This window comes from Mauremys mutica, chromosome 10 (genome assembly GCF_020497125.1).
Source record: "Mauremys mutica isolate MM-2020 ecotype Southern chromosome 10, ASM2049712v1, whole genome shotgun sequence".
Taxonomy (NCBI): Eukaryota; Metazoa; Chordata; order Testudines; family Geoemydidae; genus Mauremys; species Mauremys mutica.
This window is the reverse complement of record NC_059081.1, coordinates 38,905,044-38,928,297: the sequence shown is the minus strand read 5'-3', so window position 1 is coordinate 38,928,297 and position 23,254 is coordinate 38,905,044. Positions and strand designations below refer to the sequence as shown.

At 39.0% G+C, this 23,254-nt stretch overlaps 1 protein-coding gene and 1 long non-coding RNA gene across 4 annotated transcripts in view; one reads left to right on the top strand and one right to left on the bottom strand.

Annotated features, from left to right (window-relative positions):
* LOC123378608 overlaps window positions 1–23,254 on the top strand; it is a 29,759-nt gene that overhangs the window by 690 nt on the left and 5,815 nt on the right. The gene's annotated exons all lie outside the window — the stretch shown is intronic.
* DYNC1I2 (dynein cytoplasmic 1 intermediate chain 2) overlaps window positions 8,826–23,254 on the bottom strand; it is a 46,435-nt gene continuing 32,006 nt past the window's right edge. For all 3 annotated transcript variants that reach the window (XM_045032628.1, XM_045032630.1, XM_045032629.1), the window contains 11 exons: window positions 18,122–18,211; window positions 17,689–17,851; window positions 17,493–17,592; window positions 16,841–16,966; window positions 15,689–15,835; window positions 15,222–15,335; window positions 14,639–14,772; window positions 13,502–13,646; window positions 12,377–12,517; window positions 10,620–10,745; window positions 8,826–9,496 (listed from right to left, as the gene is read on the bottom strand). In XM_045032628.1, the coding sequence (XP_044888563.1) occupies window positions 9,383–9,496; window positions 10,620–10,745; window positions 12,377–12,517; window positions 13,502–13,646; window positions 14,639–14,772; window positions 15,222–15,335; window positions 15,689–15,835; window positions 16,841–16,966; window positions 17,493–17,592; window positions 17,689–17,851; window positions 18,122–18,211 (1,400 nt within the window). In that variant the 3' untranslated portion in view covers window positions 8,826–9,382. The remainder of the gene's footprint in view (window positions 9,497–10,619; window positions 10,746–12,376; window positions 12,518–13,501; window positions 13,647–14,638; window positions 14,773–15,221; window positions 15,336–15,688; window positions 15,836–16,840; window positions 16,967–17,492; window positions 17,593–17,688; window positions 17,852–18,121; window positions 18,212–23,254) is intronic.

Below are 23,254 nucleotides of genomic sequence, written 5' to 3'. Positions count from 1 at the left end.
TTTAGTTTCTGGGCCATGGTTGGGTTAAATAGCTTCCTGGATTTTTTTATTTATTTTTTATAAAGACAACTAACATTGCCTAGACTTTATTCCAGTTAAATATTTTAGTTCACCTTACAACAGGTGAAGGCCAGGGTTTTAGAGAGCATTTAAGGAAGAAGGAGATTTTTTTTAAATAAATGAATAGGAATGCTCAGCCATTCCTGTCTCTGCCAAATAAACACTTGCAAATCTTCCCTGTGTTTTAGTCATTGTCCAAAAGATGGTAACTTTTGTAGCTGCAGAACTACAATCAGCGCTTAGCTTTTGAGCAAAACTTCCCTTGACTTCAACAGGAATTGAGTGTATGTAACCAAGGCTATTATGGGGCTCCCAGTCCTTGGTCAGAGAATGTATCTGTTTACATAATTTGTCTAGGCAGAGGCTTCTTAGGCAGCTCACACTTCTGTATCTTCAAATTTTGTTCTGCTCTATGACAAGAATATGCTTCCTTGAAGAGTAGAAAAATGCTTGGTACCCACTGGCATTTAATCTTTGTCACAGCTTGTTGACTGACTTGAGTTCCGAAATAGTGATTGGACAGTGAGGCTCCTGGGATGATCATTTACAATATCTAGCATCCTGCGACTGGCATGCTGGTCCCTCCATAACTGCTGACATGGGATTGGCTAAAGAAATCCCATCCACCCTATCCTCCTTTTCATTCCCTAAATGTTTGGGGGGATGGGGTTGTCAATGCAAATATGGTTTGGGAGGAAAAATAAAAATGGTTATAAATTGCTTGAAGCTAGATTCCATTTTCTAATACGTTTCCCTAAATGATACCAGACTTGTGGATCTAGATCCATGCTGAAGCCTACCAAGACTCATATTCATACCTAGTTCTTGTCTGGAGTCCTCTGGAACAGAACTAGTTTGTGTGTTTTTGAAAATTTTAATCTATAATTAGAAGAGATTGTTTTGGAGCGGAGAGGGAGGGGAAAATACCTCTAAAATGTATTTAAATTCCAGCAGAAGCTGCAAAGCTGTGCTCTGGTCACTAAAAATTCCCATGCCTGGGGGGTGGACACCATCACATGACATGCCTGTTCTTTATGCAGTCCCTGGGTGTCTCAACTGAACAGAAAGCTACTATCGTAAGGTTGGTGAAAATATACAGGGCAAATGTCAAATTGAACAGCATGATTTTGGATTGAAAATAGAGGGGGTACTTTGACAGGGCAAAGCTGATGGAAGCCTGATGTTATTTCACTTTCAAATCTATTGAGCGAAGATAACCTCCTGAAGACACAATTCTGATTGCAGTAGCCAGTCTCCATATGAGCTTTGCTCATAATAGAATGAGGGTTTTTTTAATACCAAGAATTGGTAAGAGAACTTCTGTTTATAGCATAGATTAAATAGCAACATAAACCCATTTCTGATTTTTAAGTATGTGAAATGGCTCTCCTGGCAAAGAAGTAGGATTGTAGAAGAGATTAAGAACAAATGGTACTAAATAAACTTTGAATGCTCTCTGGTACTAATGCACAGAAGGTGATTTTCACCCTTTTCACAGTGGAGCTAGTTAAAGCATTTTCAGCTAAATGTTTTGTGTGTGTGTGTTTGGTGTTGTGTGGTTTTTTTTTTTGGTTTTTTTTTTGTTTTGTCAACACGTGAAGCCAAACTGTTTTGCACTGTGTGGAACAAAAAGAAAAGTCAAAACTTCACAAGTTGTTGTGAAACAACTGTCATTCTCCAGCCAGCTCCACTGTTTAGCATAGGGCTCTGCAAAGCTTCTGTGATGGTGAAGGCAGCATTCTCCCTATACGTGCCCATTTTCAGGCACTTGAAACTTGCTGGGGGGAAAAAAACCTTTGGAATATAATGGTTTCCCCTTGTTCTCGGCCCAAAGGGTATTTTTTGTTTTGTGAAGCACTGGGGCAGCTGTTGAGGTTTTCAGAGTATTTGTGCAGGTGATTAAGTCTGATGTTTTATCCACTTGGGTAACTCATCTGGATTAATTTTAAAACTTCAGTCTCCCACTGGATTAAGTCATCCCTTCGGACAAGTGCCACTGAAGTGTCTGAAGTGATTTGGATCAGAAATTAAGTTTAAAAATCATGGCATATTTGCAGTCTGGTCCCAGCTCTCCCCGCAACCACAGCACAAATGGACTTAATGCAGAGGTCTCCCCGTGACCAGAGTGCCAGCTGAGACACTTTGATTGCTGCTGCAGCCCATGGACTGAAATAGCCTCTATGATATAGACCCCTCCAGCCCAATGTGGCAGAGTTAGCTAGTGGAGCTGCATAATTGAGGATACACTGGTTATGGCCCTGCCCTCCCTTTAAAACATCCTTTTGATGCTACCACTGATGTATGGAACAGGTCTGTGGTGGGAGAGGGGAGAGATTGTCATCCTGGGCCATCTGAGCCCAGTCCCCTTGCATAGTGGATGGCTGAGCTTTGCTGCTTTTGGAGTCCTCCATGTCTCTATGAGCACCTGTGATTTTTCTGCCAAATGTGTTGAATGTAGCAGTGCTGCATTCCAGCTCTGTGCATGTCTAATGCACACTGAAATAAACAAGTGCTTTTAGTGCTGTGATTAGGTCTCATTACATAGACACAAAGACATGTAATTAGCACATCCAATACTGCATGGCATTTATTTCCATAAAAAATATAGTGCAGTAAGCCGCAGCTATCCTGTGCATGTACCTGGAGCGCCACCCATCTGAAAGGCACAATCAGACAAACACTTGAGATTTGTGTTCTTTAAACCTACGTAATGCTAATGTTGGATCCTGTGTTGGATTTTCTATTGTTTTTGTTAAATCCTTAGTCTCAAGTTTGTTTTTGTTGTAAAGTGTGGTTTATTTGCTGAAGCTGAAACAAGATGTAAATTATCTTCCCATGCACCTGGAGGCAGAAGCAATGTCACTGCCTGCCTTGAGTAGCTTTAAATTCTGATTGGTGCTGAGTAGGGACTGGGCTGTGGGAGACTACTGAGAGGATGAGCCGAATCAGTGCATTTGCCAGCTGCCATGTCCCCACACACCTTGCCCATTCATGGGACTGTGCTGGGCCTCCTCTTTTTCTATGTGATTAAAACTGCTCTCTGCTACTGTAGTGTCCACTGTGCAGAGGACTTTCCACTGTCAGGGCCCTGCAGCAAGGTCAATGCCGATGCCACTGGAAGCAAGTGTGCCTCCTGGCCTGAATTTAGCCTACTTTTTCCTAGGGTTTCCAGGGCTGCAGAGTTACTAATATTTAATCTTGTTTGAAGTATTGCCAGATTGTTTGAAATAGGATAAACTACTCCGGGAAGGCGACTTGCTCTCAAAATGAAAGCAATGCTTTCATCCACCTTAGGAATGAGCACAGATTTCTTACTTTACTCTCAAACAACCTGGATCCAAGTTTCTTTAGGAAAAGGGCACCCGCTCTGAACACAAGCATTTTTGCTGAAAGATGCACTATTAAAATTTTCCCTATTGAGGCTGCTTTGGAAGCTGCCAAGATCAGTGATTGATCTAATCAAATATAGTTTCCCATCCCTTACCACAGCCAGTATCTGATAGTGATCATACATCTACTTCTGACATACTAAATTCTTAAGAAAAGGTCTTCCTAATGTCACTCTGCCATACTGGAGTTTGCTCTGAAGCATAAGAAATAAAAAGCCGTTGTATGTTAATGTAGTAAGTGTAATTGCACCTGCTAAGCATTTGTTACTAAGATATTGCTTCAATACCTTGCAATAGGGAGTTCCACAGGGTGTCTGCTGCCCGGAAAGGTATTTCCTTTTATCAGTTTGATCTTTATTGCCTTCCTGGTCATTTCACCTTTGCACTATAGGAAGCGATAAACTGAACTACGATTAACCTCTTTTATACCATTCAGAATGCTGTATTCCTCTTCCTCTTCTCTTTCCAAATTATTAAGAAACATTTTGAGATTAAAAGCACTAAGATTAAATAGTCCCATTCCTATTAATTCCCCCTCTATCTAGACTCCTGCAGCAGGGACTCATTTTTGTGTCCTCTTCAGGATGTTTTCTGGTTTTGGTAGTTTTTAAGGTGATGACCAATCCTGAGCCCCTGAATGCTACAGTATAGCTTTAAAGAGCTGCCTTTTCCACTTGTCTACACTGAATTTCAACTGTCATGTTGCCCGATTACTAGAGCTGGTGAAAATTTTTTGAATGTTTCTATTTGATGGGAAAAAGGGGGGTGATTTTACATAGCTTGACAGTTGGTCACATTTTGAGTTGAAATTTTTCAACAGACATGTTTAATGACAATTATTCCCATTTTTTAATCCGCTCTGCCACTTAGTTTCATTAGGTTCTTCTGGGGTTGCTCACAATCCTGTCTAATTTTCATGCTTCCCAATCACAAAAGCGACCTGTAGGTCTCATGAGATAGGAAGCAAAATTCTTCTTCAGAGCATAAGGGGAGCTCTGGCCATAGGTCAGGATTTGTCATTGGTGACCACCACCTCTCTCATGGTTACATTTAGTGTGATAACACATTAACCTTATGCATTTACCACCATGATTCTGGCAGGTATTCTAGCAGATGCAGTGTCACAGCAGAAATGAGCATTATTTCAGCCTCTTTTTGACTTGTCTCTCTGGAGATCCCAGTGATGGTTCTTGTAAGTACCCACCCACACACTAATTAAAATATATATATGGTGTGTGTGTGTGTGTATATATATATATATATATATTAATAAGCAACAACAATTTATCGTAAGGTCCTTCAATCTGCCTCCAGAAGGGAGCCATCACCATTTTGGTCTCTTAGTGAGAAAGGCATTATCCTTCCAGAGATTAGCAGGTTCTCTTCAATAGCAAGAATAATCATGGGACTGCATATAAGGTTGGGTTGCCAAGGTTTCAATCTTGGGCTCCGGTGATTTAGCCAAAGAATTTAGAAACAAGCAGATCCTACCTTGCTTACCAGTTTATGTAAGTTGCTGAAATGGAAAAGGTTGGAGTTCAGGGCTATCCTTTGGAAAGTGCTCAAGCTAAGCTCTGAGACTGAGGCTAACAAGCCTTAGTAACAGGTCTGCTAAGGTAATTCAAGTAGTCAGAGCTGGAAAGGCCTGGTTTGCTTTCCCCCGCCCTCAGTCTCAGATGATTGTGTAGTTTAGAACAATGCTTCTATTCCAAACTTGTTCTCACACTGGGATGCCAACTACTGTTTAGTATCCGAGGAGTAGCCCTGTTAGTCTGTATCCACAAAAACAAGGAGGAGTCGGTGGCATCTTAAAGACTAACAGATTTATTTGGGCATAAGCATTTGTGAGTAAGAAGTGGTGTTTTTACCCACGAAAGCTTATGTCTAAATAAATCTGCTAGTCTTTAAGGTGCCACAGGACTCCTTGTTTTGGTAACTACTGTTTAGTGCAGTGCTTTCACCAGACAGAGGGCTGTGTCTTATGATGGATATCTTATCTACTTGTAACAGTAGGGAAGTCCCTCAGCTGCAATGTTAATGTGAAGGGGAGCATCAACAGGCATACAGGATGCCAAGTTCACTTAGTGGACATGACTCAATTCTGAACCATTTGAAAACCACAAACTATCAGTCATTTCAAGTATAGGGTCAGATGACTCTGCCCTCTATACCTAATAATTCTTTGCACCTGTCCCAGGGAAAGAGCATGATCTGAGCCAGTACATAAGAATGGCCATACTGGGTCAGATCGAAGGATACTGGCCAAATGGACCAATCTTCCGACAGTGGTCAATGCCAGAAGCTTCAAAGGGAATGAACAGGGCAATCATCCATCCCATTATCCAGTCCTAGCATTTCACAGTCAGAGGCCTGGGAACACGGGACAGCATTCCTGATCATCTTGGCTAAGAGCTGTTGATGGCTCTATCCTCCCTGAACTTACCTAATTCTTTTTTAATCCAGTTATAGTTTTGGCTTTTCCAGCATCCCCTGCCAATGAGTTCTGTAGATTGACTGCACTGTGTGAAGTAGCTCTTGTTTATTTTAAACCTGCTGCTTATTAATTTCATTGGGTGATCCCTGGTTCTTTTGTTATGTGAAGGAGTAAATAACATTTCCTTCCTTATTCACTTTCTATAAAATCATGAATGGTGTGGAGATCTCTATCATATCCCCCTTTAGTCATCTCTCTTCCAAGCTGAACAGTTCCAGTCTTTTTAACCACTCCTCATATGGAAGCTGTTCCATACCATTAATCATTTGTTGCCCTTCTCTGTACCTTTTCCAATTCTAATGTATCTTTTTTGAGATGGGGTGACCAGAATTGCACACAGTATTGAAGGTGTGGGCATATCATGGATTTATATAGTGGCACTATGATAGTTTGTCTCTTTACTAACGGTTCCTAACAGTGTTAGCTTTTTCAATTGCTTCTGCACATTGAGTAGATGTTTTCAGAAAACTATCCATGATGACGCTAAGATCTTTCTTTAGTAACAGCTAATTTAGGATGCATCATTTTGTATGTATAGTTGAGACTGTTTGTTTTCCAGTGTGCCTTACTTTGCATTTATTAACCTTGAAGTTCATCTGCCATTTTGTTGCCCAGTCACCCAGAGTTTTGTGAGATCTCTTTGCAGTCAGCTTTGGACTTAACTGTCTTGAGTAATTTTGTATAATCTGCAAACTTAATTTATGAATATGTTGAACAGCACAGACCCTTGGAGGACACCACTATTTACCTCTCCATTCTGAAAAATGACCATGGGATCATTTCTCTCCTCTTGAGACTTTCATCCTCCTCAACAGCACTGAGGCTGTCAGATGTGGAGTGGGATTGTTCTACTATATTCCAGAAAGTCTCATCTTTGTGTCTTTGTCTCTCTTAGCTCCTCCAGTTCAGCCACTCTAGTCTCAAGAGCCTGTACTCAGTCTGTGAGGGCCATGAGCACCTGATAGGCCACCTGCCTACAAGGCAGTTAATCATACATGCTGCCTTCAGTGCAATAAACTGGTAGCCTCTATTCTGCTGCTAGACTTCTGCCTGCATCCTTTATGCAGATATCCTCCAGATATTTTTGGGGGTGGGTGGGAAGAGGCTAAGTTTAGATAATGGTAGGTAATACCCTCTGGGCTACTACCTTATTGAGTCAGAAGTAGTACATTTCAAGAGCAATGGAGACATAAAGAGCCCTTCCCTTACATGCATGGTGGATAAGTAGGACTTCTCCCAGCATGAGTGGGATTGGCCTTGGGCCAGATTGTGGTCCTCAGGCTCACACCACTTAAGAGTTGCTTCTGCTGTGGTTGTAAGAAGAGGGGAAATAGTGGAAATAGGACCTAGACCTCAGAGTAGAACAGACTTTTTTTTTCCTGGAAGCACTGACCTGGCATTTCCAGTTTCAGCTGGAAGTTAGCCTATTTTTGTCACTTGCCAAACAAATGGGCCCAAGTTGGGGGAGGAGAGACAAGCTGAGTTCCCTTCCCCTCCAAGATGGGTCTGGTGCAGCACTAGGGGAACACTATTCTAAGCAGATAGGTGTGGAGTCTTGCGCAGCATCATTCTGCTACACAGAAGCTCTCTCGCAGAGTGGAGAACCTCTGAGAAACAAATGTTCTGAATGGAGGAGTCAGGCACTCTCCTTGATGTTCAACTAGAGCCTTTTCTGTACAGAGTTAGAGGGCACAGAATTCATAAACATTTTTAAAAGCACTGTCCATACTCTCACAGGAAGTTTGAAGGAGTGATGTTGGTCTTGATAGACAAAAGGCTGTATTGACGCAGACATATTAATCAGAGTCTTGGCTCAGGAATGGAGAGGCATTGTTATCTCTACACAAACAGCAAAGTATGTCTCCCTGCCACAGCAAGGGAGTAGACAGAGTGGAGGAACTGATAGAGGAAAAATAATTTAAAAGCAGAGTGGTGATACTACTGGTAAATCCTTGAGAGAAAAGCACCTATGATGATATGGAGAGCCTTTGTAGGCAGTCCTACAAAGTTTGAAAAGTTGGGGTCAAATGGTCTCTGAAAGTAGGGTAGCAAAGAAGGTTCTGGCACCTTAAAGCTGACCTGGGCTAAGTCCTGCAGGGATTAGTCAGAAATACTTAAGGTGACATTTGTGGGGAAAACAGAGTGAGCTGGGGAAAACAAGAGCTTAAGAGATTTTTCTTGACACAAGCTGGCTGATTGATTTATTTTTAAAAGGGTGGGATAGGCCAAGCTAGGTCCATATCACTACACAAGCCCTTTTATTGCCTCACATGAGCTTGGTACAAATGGAACATGTTTCTCTTCGCTTTTTCTAGTTGCTTGGCAATTTTATCACCTATAGCATGAGGTGAGATTTTTGTAAATAATTTCATCTACTCTATTAGTCATTTTTTCCATCTTGCAGATTATAATAGGCTTTAACATTCTCCAGAAATCCTGGTGCTAATCCTGGAAATCTCTACCCAAAACACTAAATAAGGACTCATTTCTACATTCTTTGCACATATTAAGTCAGTGTTTTAATACCATATACTTCTATGTATGGGCTGTGGCAACAAAGACACCAGGACCTGACTCTTACAGTATGATGGGGATAGCAATCTTCTAGGACTGGAGTTAGGTACCTCTTGGTTCTTTGTCTTGGGAGGAACAGGAAAGAATGTTATACTGATTTATTTGAATGTAAAGAAGTGGTTCCTAATGATTTTGTACATCTGAGCAAAGATGTTACTACTAAAGAAGGATGAGAGAGCAGGGGGCTGGGCTGGGGATAAAAGCTTGTGTAACCTTTTATTTATAAAGAAATCTCACCTTTTAATGAACTTTTTAACAAAGACCTAGTACTAAATATGTATTCTACAAAGTCAGGTTCAATGACCAAATAAAGTTTTACAGACTAATGATTTTATTCGTATACATAACCTACTACCTTAGCCTTACTTGTTTATTAAAAAAGAGCAAGTAAAAAACAGGATGAAGGTTTACTTTGAACAGATGCATGCACTTCCGTGGGCAGTTCTAATATCCTAATAACAAATCTTCAGAGATTAACTACCTAATGAAAGTTAGCCAATGCAATACAGGAAGTTGAGTGAGAAATGGAACTTGTGTTTATCCTTCAGAAATAGTTACATACTGTTAGTTGAAAAATTCAATAGCATTACAGCTAATATACATCTAGGTTAGTGTTTCAGCAAAATATGTTTCTTGCTAAGTCAGGGCAGCTGTATTAAATATTAAATTCAATAATGTGCTTGTAATTATATATATAAAAAAGTGACATTGCAAGACAATTTTCAGTGATTTTATACATTTTCAAAATCCACAGTTTATTCCACATATTTCTCCTCAGGTTATCAGTTAGACTGAAGCATGCTATTACTCTGAAAACTTACATAAGTCATTCCCAAATCCACTACTATAAGCCATTTTGAAAGATTTAGGCAGGTATGCGGGTTGCAGCTTCCTCCTCTGCATCAGCTCTGTTTGCATTAATTTCTGCTAGTGTTCGACCAAAACGTGTCCATTCATCATTGCGGGGAACAGCAATTTGCTATAGAGAAATAGAATATTATTTACACCCATTGATAAATACACAAATGTAATTTAGCTCATTTTTAACACTGTCTAAACACCACATTTATGAATTATGTTGATAACAGCTTACCTTATTCAAAGTTTTCAAATAGTCTGACCAGCAAATACAGCTGGTATGCGTTGTACAACAAATGGTGGAAACTAGGGCTATGTCTACACTACACAGATTTTAGCAGCATGGCTGTGTTGCTGCAGCCGTGCCGCTAAAAGTCACACAGGGTAGTTGCTGTTTGTCAGCAGGAGAGAGCTCTCCTGCCAACAACCCCCTCCCACCCCCCGGAGCGGAGAGGGGAGGTTTTTTTTTAAAAAAAACACCCCAAACGACAAAAGTTTTTCCAACAAAGTGCCAGTGTATACAAAGCCTTAATAAATTCAGTGCTTGATAAGGGTGCTGTCAGACTTCTAGCACTGAAGTCCTATGTTTAAGGACAGAACAAATAGGGCAGTGGTAGTGATAAGCTTGGCCTATGTACCTCAGTCTGGAGAGACCACCTCCACAGGTGAGAGCAGTTCTCTATCCTTGTCCAACAATCCTTGAAGTATATATACACCAATGGTAATTGTTTTAGAGAGATTGACACCTGCCCAGTAGGAACTGAAGTGAGACTACTTCTCACTTTACAGTTCAAATGGCCATTGGATGGTACATTTTTGTTCACAACCAACCTGGCATGCATTCAGAGTAGTGATAGGAGGTGAAATCTTGTCCACACCCACTACTAATCTCCTCTGCATGCAGTTTCTACTGCAGTATAAATTACATAGAACTTGTAAAATTGTCAGTATTAAGCTGTTGAAATAGAGATTTAACAATTTACTTTTAGTTGCACAATTACAACAAATGTCAAACTTTCTTTAAAATGCTAAAGTAGTGTATGAAGTTGAACTGAGATTGAAACATTTAAAAACTATTAATCCTGAAAGCAAGAGAGGACTAGAACTTTTATCTTGAATTACCATTTATTTCTGGCAAAAATGTTTTGAAGGAAAGTTGAAAGTCAAAAAGGTAAGTGACAGAGTAAATTCAGAAAGGGGCTTTAAATCCATGTAACACTAAGTAGCAAACACAAGTTACCTACCTCTCCCACGTCATATATAACTATTTGTCCTTCTGAATCACCTACAGCAATCTCTCGCCCAGAATGTGTCCATCTCACACGATTAAGAGCAGGATTACCCTCCACAGTAATGCTTGCAGTTGGCACCTGTATACATTTAAAACAGTTAAAACTAGCAGCATTTCTATGGACGTAATTATTCTCTCTGCCCATGCCCCTCCCTTATTTAAAAAAAAAAATCAAAGTGTATTCTAGCCAACTGTTCCCCCTAGGGAGAAAGGAGATTTTAAAAAGGTGAAACAAATCTTCAGCACTGATCTGACAAGTATTTTCCCCAATGGTTCAATACATTGGGAAGCGGAATTGGGAGAGATGGGAGATTACAAATCTTACCCCAGTTACTTTTCCTCTACTCCTCTTTCCTCCCAAAAGAAATCTCAGTTCTTAAAATAAACCCTGAGTTTGTAGCATTTATGAGAGCCTATTTTAAGCAATCATTTAGAGAGAAAAAATTGCTTCATAATATTATTACAAACAGTTCCTATATCACTAGGAACATCTCGGGTGTAAATATACTATATGCTACAGGACAATGGGTATGGAGTCGAAATTTACAAAAAAAATCCTAGGACAATTCCCCTTCACCCCCCAAATTCGTCTCAAAACATAACACAGCAAACAGATATTTATTTAGTGGCAATCAATTTCATTGCTACTTGGAAGACCTGCATTTAGGAATGACCTCAATAGCCTCTGCTAGTACAGCGAGATTCAGGTGTGTTTTGAGGTACAAAGCCCTTTGGTATTAAAGGCTCTATGTAAATGTAATATAAGCAAGTATACTTCGGCTTTGGGATAGGTACTGACTACAGAACCTCACTGTTTGCAAAGCTGTGCTGTTAATAAGGAAGTGTTATTTACTCCTAACACAACTAGAGGTCACCAAATGAAATGAATAGGCAACAGGTTTAAAACAAACAGAAGTATTTCTTCACACAACACACAGTCAACCTGTGGAACTCTTAGCCATTGATGGACCTATCCTCCATGAATTTATCTAGTTCTTTTTTTTTAACCTTGTTATGGTCTTGTCCTTCACAACATCCTCTGGCAATTAGCTAGGATGGGCAGGGATGGTGTCCCTACCTTCTGGTTGCCAGAAGCTGGGAATGGACAACGGGATGGATCACGATAATTACCTGTTCGGTTCATTCTCTCTGAAGCACCTGGCATTGACCATTGGTCTGACCCAGTATGGCCGTTCTTATGTCTGAAAATAAGTCTCATATATCCTACCAGGTGTTTAATAATTGTGGTATAACTTTTCTAGCATTGGGGAAAAAAAAAACCACCAGCCAAATTTGAATTTGAGCCAGTGAATCTATTATGGCAACTAACAGCATAATAGTGATCTTATGTGACTCATTCATAGTATGAGGGTGTTTAGCCCTTGTATGCTGTAGCCACTAAAAGGTGTCTGGATCATGTACTTGGGCAAGTCCAAGGAAAAAGCCACACAAGTATAGCACATTATATAGATAGGAATTTTGTACTGCTTTTATACTGGGAGGACAACATTTTAGTTACCATTGTCAGGCACTAAAAACGAGGTGATTTGAATTATTTCCCCTCTAATCACACACCTACTGCACAATGCCACTACAGCAGCAGGAATACATAGCGCAACCATGATAAAGCATTTCTGGCCATACACATTTCTGAAGCCTAAGATTTTTAGTTCTTGTCAGATCTGAAGTAGTTAAGTTATTGTGCCTCACCTCAGTATCGTTGTTGAGATTCCACAGATCAAGCCTCCCCATTCCATCCACACAAGCAAACAGAGCAGGGTGAGTGGGAGACCACATCACATCATAAACATAGTCTGAGTTGTCCTCAAATGAGTAGAGAGGCTTGTTATTCTAAAACAAAGCACCATATAGTACTTTACACCACACAATCTTTACATTTGGGATTCTGAAAGCAAAATCTTTTTCCAATGAAGGTGAAATATTGAGTTTTTGTACAGTTCATATTACAGCAATTGTAAAATTAAGCAGCAATCTGTGCTTAAAGAATTCCTTCAATTGTCTTACACAGAAAGAGGCCAAAAAAATAACTGCAGGATGGCGGGGGGGGACCCCAATACCCTCGTTTGGATGCATTATATATCACATTTACTGCCTGATATTACAACATAGCTTCAATAGGAGGCTGGTATAACAACCTAAATATGAGTGAATTCTGGTATAGTCTCCTGAGCTGACCGGATGGTCTAGGGGGTAGGCTTGTGCACCATTATGGGAGAGACCCTGGCCCAGCTTCGTGCTTCCTGGGACAGCAATGCTGCAGAGGCAGCTTGCTAAGAAAAGCAATGGAAAGAACGTTAGTCATGGCTCATGACTGCAACTCGGTTCAGGCTCATTAGAAACAGTGTTGATTGGTTTTGATGGGAGCCCTCCTAATTCACTATAAGACTGTGGTAATGCCTTGCGTGCTGTAGTGAGGCAGTGAGGACCTGAAATGGACACCTGAATTACCATAATGATAATATACTTCATATACCTGAATTACAAGGTAACTGACTTCAATCATTGCATTGGTCTTCCCAACCCAGTTACAAAAGTTGAAAGGATAAGCAAAATGGACCAGAAATAGACAAACTTGGCCACATTTACATATAAGTTACATTTAGGTGATGAGTTACAGTAATCTTGGTGATGCTACTTGCAGGTTATTAAAAGAGAACAAAGCTACATAAATTAACTCATCTGATATTACTCTTCACCCAGTGGACTTAACAAGCTTCCCTAAACCCTTTGACAACACTTTGGTTAACTAAAGCTTACATTATAGCACCACCTTGTGTCAAAGTCTAAACTGTTAGACACCTCTGGTTTAGATACCTTAGTTGTCCAAAGCTTTACTGTCCAGTCAAATGATGAGGTGACAAAAAGATGAGAGAAGTCTACAGGTCCAACTGCTGCATGGCAATGGATACCTGTGATTGGTCCTTGGTGTCCTTCAAACATCTCACTGATTCCCGCTTTGCTGTTTTAAAATACATTATGTAGGTTAATTTCCTTTGAAACTATTTCACACCGAGGCAATAAGGAATACATGTTTTAAATAAACTGGGAGTGGGTTTCAATGGAACCCAAATAGATATGGCCTGCAGAGGGGAAAGTGAAATGTGGGTTTGAATATGATCCTGTGTATTAGCCTCTCTTTTCCAAACCTCTATTCTGTTATATGTAAGTGCAGACATAATACCACAGACAAACAGTAACATGTGGCAAGGCTATCCCATCCAGATTTGACTAGGTACCTCTTCAAGCAACAGCTAAATATTTGGATCAAGTAACAAAATTCAGTCCTCAAATATGGATACAAATCTCCCATTGCCTTAAACAGGAGTTGCACGTAAGTAGCTGAGGCAGAGTTTAGTCCTAGTAACAATACATCCCCAATAATCTCATATCAGAACTGATAAAATGGAGATGAGGGAAAAAGGATGTTACAAAGAAAGGATACAATTTTTGGCTACTTTTAAACCTAAGAGCTATGCCGTCAGAGTGATGTGTATTTGAAATGAAAACTGGACACCTCAATTTTATTTAAGAAAGCAATTGATAAGATACAGCCAGCCCATTTCAAAACAGATTGAACAGCAGGAGAAATGCGAGCCAATTTAAGATTTGTGTGTGATTTTACTGTACAATTATCTGTAGAACTGAAAGTTTGGGATGTTCTGCTACAATGCAAATGAACAGAACTCAAGTCTACCAGTTCATCTTCCTTTTCATAATTAAAAGTATTCCTAGCCAAAGTAAAGATCCACCAGTAGCAATGGTGGATTCTTTCCTTGACCTTTAAAAGTCTCATTTAATATTTCATATTTTTAAGATGATATTACCTTTTTATACAAGCACGAAGCGCTGCTACAAACATTTATAGAAAATTTTTGTTGTGCAATCTTAAAGTGAAAAATCCTGATAAGCGTTGCTATTTTACACACAAAAATAATTTGAGTGTCTATTCACCTGCCATGGCGGCATGCTGTGTACACAGAGCCTTCCTCACTTCCAACGACGAAGTTATTGACATCTCCAACAGGAAAAGACATGCACGTGACAGCTACAGCCTTGGACTGCTTATGAATCAACTCCATACTATCCTGTAGAAAAAAGTAGCAGGAACTTTTTTTCAAACTTGCCATCTTAACTTATACCAGAAATTGTGTAGGTTTTCTAGTACTAGTTAGTTCACAAGCTATTCTTATTCCAGCCCTTTTCTACATTTGGAAGATCTCTTATTCACGAATCCAAACTTTAGCATCAGTACCGAAGAATCCAAAAATTATGACACTTGATTTACTACAGTAAAAAAGGAATTTATCTTACAGAATTACTATACAACTACTCAAGGTGGGAATGTCTGCATATTGTCAAAATGCTTAACACTACTTTACAAAGTCTTATGAAATACTTAAGGCAAACAGGTGAAATTAATATTAGAATGCTAAGTATTTAGTAAGGTACAGACTACCTGAGCTCAAAAGAGAGTAAGTGTTAAGTAATAGCCTCATCTATAGCTCTCTTACATACTTTTCCAAGTTTACCCTACCTGCGGTTGGGAAAGCATGTCCAGACTCCACGAGCATATCTTTCCATCAGTTGAGATGCTAATCAAATTATGAGCATTTTGGGTCCCAACCACATTTACACAGTACACAGGGTGCTGAAGAGACATTACAAAATCCTTTTCAGAAACAATTTCCATAGTAACAAATTCAATGAGACTCACTTAACACAAGTGAAATACAAATTTTAATATTTCATAAAGCAATTTAAGTTGACTAAATACTATTTGAAATATATGAAAACCCATTTAGCCTTTTAGCACATAACACATGGTGTTGAGATAGGCTCCTATAAAACTGACAGCTCTATGACAAAGACAATTTTTCAGTGCTACTATTGGTAAACCAGACCTAAGTATTAAAACATCATTACTGTTCATGCAGGGGAAACCCTCTCCCACCCCAAGGGGTTAATGGCTCAATAGTGAGTAGTTCTCATTTCACCCCCTACCGTGTGAGCAGCAGCTGAAAGTGGAGTTCTCTGCACTGGGGTTCTTTTATTGCTGCGATTATCCCATAGCACAATTTGGCCTGAATATGTGCCACCAACTACCAGATTTGGATGAAATTTTGCAAATGTAGCTGACATCACTGCTGACTGCAAAGGAGACACACACACAACAAAACAAAAACCACACATATACAAAGAGAACAGTTTTATGTTTAAGACTAAAATCAAGAATTTAAGGATAGAAAATCTGACCAATTACTGGTAGCAAGCTGTTTCCTCAGTTACATTTGATATTGCTTTTACTATCATCTGCTCCTTTGTCCGAACACACGAAGGTTCACAACTACATGAGTTGAATGGTTACTTAAAAACCTTGACATTCTTCTGGTCTCAACTCTTACTAAATATAAATAAAAATCCCACTCTTTCCATATGCATACATTTGATTTGTATCTTTCCTAGAAGTTAGTAGTAACAGAAATAGAATCCAGTAATAAGACACATTCTGTGGTCATTTTTCAAGGAGAGCGGAAAACTGTTTTGTCACTATAGTATCAAATCATAATATAATTACCTTTGCAATCTATGCCTTGACAGTAATCTGACAGCATCAGATTACAAACTAGTTTTAATTCACCTAAGTGATTTTTCAGAATTATGACATTTTGAAAATAAATGGTTATTGCAGGTTTGGTCAAACAGAAAAGGTTTGCACATTTTTACCTTTCAGTAATCCATTTTAAAACCTGCATCTGTTTTCTACTTGAAGCATGTGTTTTTACTTAGCCTGAGGAATTGGAAAAAAATAGATATGTACATTTTATTCAGTGGGCTACGGTCTAGTTGTACTTTCTGCATCATAGTTCCTGAAAACCCCTTTGTACCTTAAGGCATATCAGTTTTTCTTTTAATAAATGAGATTAAGAAACAGATTTTCAGACATGTTTAAATATTCTGAATGTCAGAAATTTTGCAACAGAGGAATCTTTTCAAACTGATGTCTTCAGCCATCAACATCTGTTTGCAAATACATGTGGTTAAAGTACATGCCAACCCAATGAAATCATTATGTTGACAAGTATAAATAAGGCACTTGTCCAAATTAATCAACATAAAATCTTGAGCCTGGTGAGACAGGAACTCACATCATACCTGGCAGTGAAAGACATACTCCGGGGTAGTTTTCTTGTATTTCATATTCCACACAAGAGCCACACCATCAGGCTCATGAGGGGCATCTTCATTGTTATTGTAGGAGGCTACAAGCAATTCTGGATACTAGTCAGAGAGAAGTTAGTGGGGAAAAAATGTTCAAAATGAACAACTGCCTTATGGTCCAGTCAGTCCTAGGATCTTGATTGATAGTGGCAAAACTAAGTTTAACCCATGGATAAATCAGCCCCATAAACAGAAAATATAGATTAGCTAATTACCATAGTAAGTGTAATTACAAAGTTTACTCAAAAATAGTGTTAAAAGACAAGATAATATTGTTTTCAGTATTTATGTATTATAATTAAAACATTTAGGTGAGGCTAGTTTCCTGGAGCTAATGCTATACCTATATGCCTTGGGCATTTTCTGTTCTATTTATAGATTGCATTTGAAAGAACATTGTCAACTTCTGTTACCTCTTTCAAAATATATAAACACAATCACATTCAATTACAGTATGTAAACAGCAGAATGTGTCAGAGCTTTTCTAAGGACTATATATAAAGTACTGTGCATGTACGGTTCAAATACTTCAAGTTTTGTGCACTCAACTTTATCTGCAAAGGTGATTCAAAGAAAATGTTTTTACCTGAGATGACCAGTCCAAACAACTAACAACACGATGCTTTGACCAGCGTTCATCAAAAAACTGTCTGTTTAAGGACAGTTTAGCGCCTGCTTGAATCTCTCTGTAAAGAGAGACAAATGGAGGGTACTAATCTAAGATTACATTTTCAGTTACAAATATCGTAAACACAGTAAAGCACCCAATACTCCCACATTACCCTTCTTTGTCTTCCAAATCTCTTCCACTGTAGTCAAAGAAAATGTTAATCTGCTCAGAAAGAGCTCTTTCTACGATCCTTGTAGAATGGTCAAAGAAACTTAAAAACTCTTCGGAGTGCAAAATTTGCTGTTTTTCCTCTTCTGTAAGCTCATGAGGGGCAGCTGGGAGGGGGAAAAAAAGGTTGGATTTTCCTAAAGTTCATTCTTATCTGTCAAAACATTTATGAAGAAAAACCAAATACTTTTCAAATTAATTTTTTTATATCCATATATTTTAATTTTTACATAGGATTTTAAGTTATTTATATTTTTGTTTACAGAAAGCTGCTAAAAAGTGAGTCACTTTGATTTAAAAAAAAAACTTTTACATTAAAATTACTAAACATCCTTTTATTTACAATGCCTAATACTGTGTCCTAAAGTGAGTTGTACCTTCCTCCTCTTCATCATTTTTCAATGTTTTTTCTTCTTCGGGTTCAATTGATGGTTTTGGTACCACCACATCATCATCATCTTCATCATCTGAAAAGAAATGATACAGCAAAATAGTTAACAGTCCTAGAGAAGCACAGTAAAGTTCCATCCAGTTTCAAACAATACAAAAGTAAATGCATTTGTGCATATGGAATAATTTTACATAAATTGATTGTTTCTAAAACTTAATCCTTAAAAAGGATAACATTTGGTTAAAGTGAGGGAATATTAATGAGAACATTATCTACACCACTATTTAGTATACAACAGTCATACCAAATTGCGTAGCTGTGAAAACTGAAACAGAATACATAAGCAACTGTAGAAAATTCAGTGGAAATCTCTAAATTTACAAGCATTTATCATTCCAGACAGAATATGGAAGTACCACATAGTTTTATGTAACATGCTGACACATTAATGCTGCAGAATAAAGAAAATCAAATGTCTAAAATAGCCTACAGAGCTGCTGCTTACTTGTGATCTGAAACCATCAATGTCTAATGGGTCTTCGTATGGCATAAAGATGACTTACATTAGCTTTCAGGTTGCTATTCTGAGAGGCAAATTTTGCTAAAGATAATAGCTGAGAGATTACATTTTCTTTTCTGTCATTCTAAATGCAAGTCTCATTATCTGTATCATGTTTGGCAATGAGAATTTTAAAGCAAAATGTGTTTTCCCTAATTGCAATGAACAACATAAAATGTTAATGTTCTGGAATACTGACAAGGTTTACAGCACTTTTTACATTACTACATTTTATCCTTTGAATACTGTAAACCAGAAAATAACTTTAAATTACTTAGTGTTGTGGAATACGCATTTCCTGTCTTTTCTTCCTCTCCTTTCTAAGGTAAGTTTCTGAAAAGACTATTTTTATTGGTTAAACAGCTATGTCATCTGTCTATAAGGGAATGGCAGCAGGAGTCTACAGCATGCTTCATCACAAGTAACGAGACAGTATTCAACAGGGACTCTTCTTGTTTGTCACAGACATTTCTCTGACCCATGTTCAAAGTTCTCTAACAAAAAAACACACACACACCCACACACAAAAGAGTGGTCAAGGGATGGGAACCAGCTGCCAAGCCATGGTCCCAGCAGCTAGGCCAGCTGACTAGATAGCAACAACCAGATGGTACTGCTGGGATTGTGTGTCTCTGCTATGAGGTGGCAATGGGATGGCACAACATTTTTCTGCCTCACTGCTTCCAATCATGTCTTTCCCCAATGGCAAGCCTGTGCAATTACCAGCACTCCAGGAGGTCCACAGACAAGCCTTTACCCTCTAAACAAAATACAGCTTGTAGGCCATACCAGCTGCCAAACCACACACATAGTGATAGGTTTAGAGAGGTCTGAATATCTTTCTAACTCCATAGTACAGGCAATAAAAAATAACTGTACCTGCAGGAAAGAAAGCTTTAAGTGACACTGTATAATGCTCACAATAATACAAACTCCAACTTAATCAAAATGATAATGACGTATGCCAATCGTACATTACTTGAAATTGAGCGATTTTTACGTTCTGACAAGTTTACAGAACTAGGATAAATGGCATGAATGATTTCAATATATGCTCATACTTTTGAACCAAATGGTGAAGGTTAAAATCTTTCCTTTCAAGGGCCTCAATCAGCCACAAAGGAAAACAGTAATCACTGTCTTTTCAGCCAGCCCAACCGCATTTGTCAGCCCTTTCTCTGTCAATGCAGCCAGAGCAATCAACCTGCCAAACATTCAGAATGGAAAAACAATCTGAAAATACAGGGTATAATGCACCTGCCAGTGAAAATGGCCATTTCAAGAAAAGCTAGTGATCTCAGTGACCCTGCTGAGGAGGCGGTGGTGCAAAGGGGAAAGAACGCGTAAAAGAATTCTTAGTGATCTCCACTCTCCTGCACATTGACACTTCCTTACAAAGCATGCCAATTACAGCTTTTGTGCTACTTAAAAAAATGAAAGCTTTTTTGGGCAAAATAATCACATGGAGAAACAGAAAGACACTGCTCCTTTTTAGATGGATTCGCATGTACAACTGACTATTAATCTGAAAACTGTATAACTTGTAGCAAATCCTAAACTGTACTGTTCAAACCAAACTGAAATTCTAACATCCACTCACTGTGGGTCTGAACATTGATAAATTTATATTTACTAGATATGACTGAATAGCAAATTGCAAGACAATTGATGTACAATGAAAATTTAATTATGTACAAAAATATTTGTTTCCCTAAGCAATCTTGCTGCAGTTAACAAAAGACCCTAAATTTAGAGACCTGGATCCTGGTCACTCTGGACAGCTACTCTAGCTTTAAATGTAATGAATTAGAAAATGCATCACAACTGTGCTGCATCACACTGATTTTAAGTACCATTTTCAATGACAGGAGTCAAATTCCTAACAAATGCAGATGGTCAGCTATTTAGTGCTAAGTGACCTCATAATCTACATATTTTACAGAAAAGATCTTGTAGCAGATTGCTCCTCTCTTTTAATGTTTCAACATAGATGGTGTATATTATACAGAGATCCAAATTCCTTCATATTACTCTTAGTAGGTGTTGTCAGCTTATGAGTTATTGCTGCAGCTGAGTGCCAGACATAGTAGAGCAGGAATTATTTCAATACTTTAAGGTATCAGGGCTGTTGATGACTCAGTCCTATTTTTAGGTTTACATATGTACAAACATCCCCCGGTTCATAAGCCTTGTAGCTTTAATTCTATTGTGGTTACTTTACATTAAGCAACACTATTATTCATTTATTTTTATATATTTATATAAATAAATGGATTAGTAAAGAATCTTGAATTAAAACATAAAAGCTTATACAACATTTGAATGTTCTATTGATTTGCAAGAAACAAAAGAATGGTCCCTACCCAGAGAAACTTACAATCTAAAGACACAACCAGAATCCACTGGAGAACAGGAAGGATCAGAGTTAAGTTTTTAAAATTTCGTTTCCTCTCCTCTTCTCCCCTCCCTTCCCCCAATCACCTCCTCTTACTTTAACAATAATGGTCCAAGTGTTAAGTGTTTGCAGGGGTTGTGATACAATATGATGAATAGCAACACACAGTAAAAAGTATTAAAAGTTCTAATGTTGAAAAACAGTTTACCATTTCTAATGCATTAAGTACTCATTTAAAATCTAAATTGCATCACACCACCACACAAATCTATGATCTTAGCCTGAACTTTTGGAGAGATGACCTCCTCTACTTCAGTCTCCCCTCTGTTCATTACTGACTACTTTATCCCTATATTCTACAGGCCATTACCCTCTGATCCCACTGAGGGTTACTAAAAGAAACTACACTATTTGCTCAAGAAACTTCCTGAAAAAGCACAGGAACAAATCTGCACAGACGAACCCCAACCAGGGGTATTCTATCTGCTACCCAAGATCCATAAACCTGGAAATCCTGGACACCCCATTATCGCAGGCACTGACACCCTCACAGCAGGATTGTCTGGCAATATAGACTCTCCTCAGGCCCTATGCTACCAGCACTCCCCAGCTATCTTTGAGACACCACTGACTTCCTGAGGAAACTACAATCCTTTGGTGATTTTCCAGAAAACACCATCCTGGCCACTATGGATGTAGAAGCCCTCTACACCAACATTCCACACAAAGATGGACTACAAGCCATCAGGAACAGTATCCCCAATAATGTCACAGCAAACCTGGTGGCTGAACTTTGTGACTGTCCTCACTCACAACTATTTCACATTTGGGGACAATATACACCTTCAAGTCAATAGCACTACCATGGATACCTGCATGGCTCCACAGTGTGCCAACATTTTTATGGCTGACTTAGAACAACGCTTCCTCAGCTCTCATCCCCTAATGCCCCTACTCTACTTGTGCTACATTGATGACGACATCTTCATCATCTGGACCCATGGAAAAGAAGCCCTTGAGGAATTCCAACATGATTTCAACAATTTCCATCCCACCATCAACCTCAGCCTGGACCAGTCCACACAAGAGATCCACTTTCTGGACAATACAGTGCTAGTAAGTGATGGTTACATAAACACCACCCTATACCAGAAACCTGCTGACCACTATACATGCCTCCAGCTTTTATCCAGACCACATCACACGATCCACTGTCTACAGCCAAGCTGTAAGATGCAACTGCATTTGCTCCAATCCCTCAGACAGAGACAAACACCTACATGATCTCTATCAAGCATTCTTACAACTACAATACCCACCTGCTGAAGTGAAGAAACAGATTGACAGAGCCAGAAGAATACCCAGAAGTCATCTACTCCAGGACAGGCTCAACAAAGAAAGTAACAGAACACCACTAGCCGTCACCTTCAGCCCCCAACTAAAACCTCTCCTGCGCATCATCAAGGATCTACAACATATCCTGAAGGATGATCCCTCACTCTCAAACAACTTGGGAGACAGGCCAGCCCTTGCTTACAGACAGCCCCCCAATCTGAAGCAAATACTCACCAGCAACCATACACCACACAACAAAAACCCTAATCCAGGAACCTATCCTTGCAACAAAGCCCGTTGCCAACTCTGTCCACATCTATTCAAGAGACACCATCATAGGACCTCATCAGAGGCTTGTTCACCTGCACATCTACCAATGTGATATATGCCATGTGCCAGCAATGTACAATGGCCAAACCAGACAGTCTCCACACAAAAGAATAAATGGACACAAATCAGACGTCAAGAATTATAACATTCAAAAACCAGTCGAAGAAGACTTCAACTTCCCTGGTCATTCAATTACAGACCTAAAGTCGTAATTCAACAAAAAAACTTCAGAAACAGACTCCGATGAGAAACTGCAGAACTGGAATTAATTTGCGAACTGGACACCATTAAATTAGGCTTGAATAAAGACTGGGAGTGGATGGGTCATTACACAAAGTAAAAACTATTTCCCCATGCTAATTTTTCCCCTACTTTCAAAGTAGTTAGTTATATGTTATATATTAGTCTATATTAGCAAAAAGAATGAGGAGTACTTGTGGCACCTTAGAGATTTGTTACTTTTTGTTCTTTTTTCCCCTACTGTTACTCACACCTTCTTG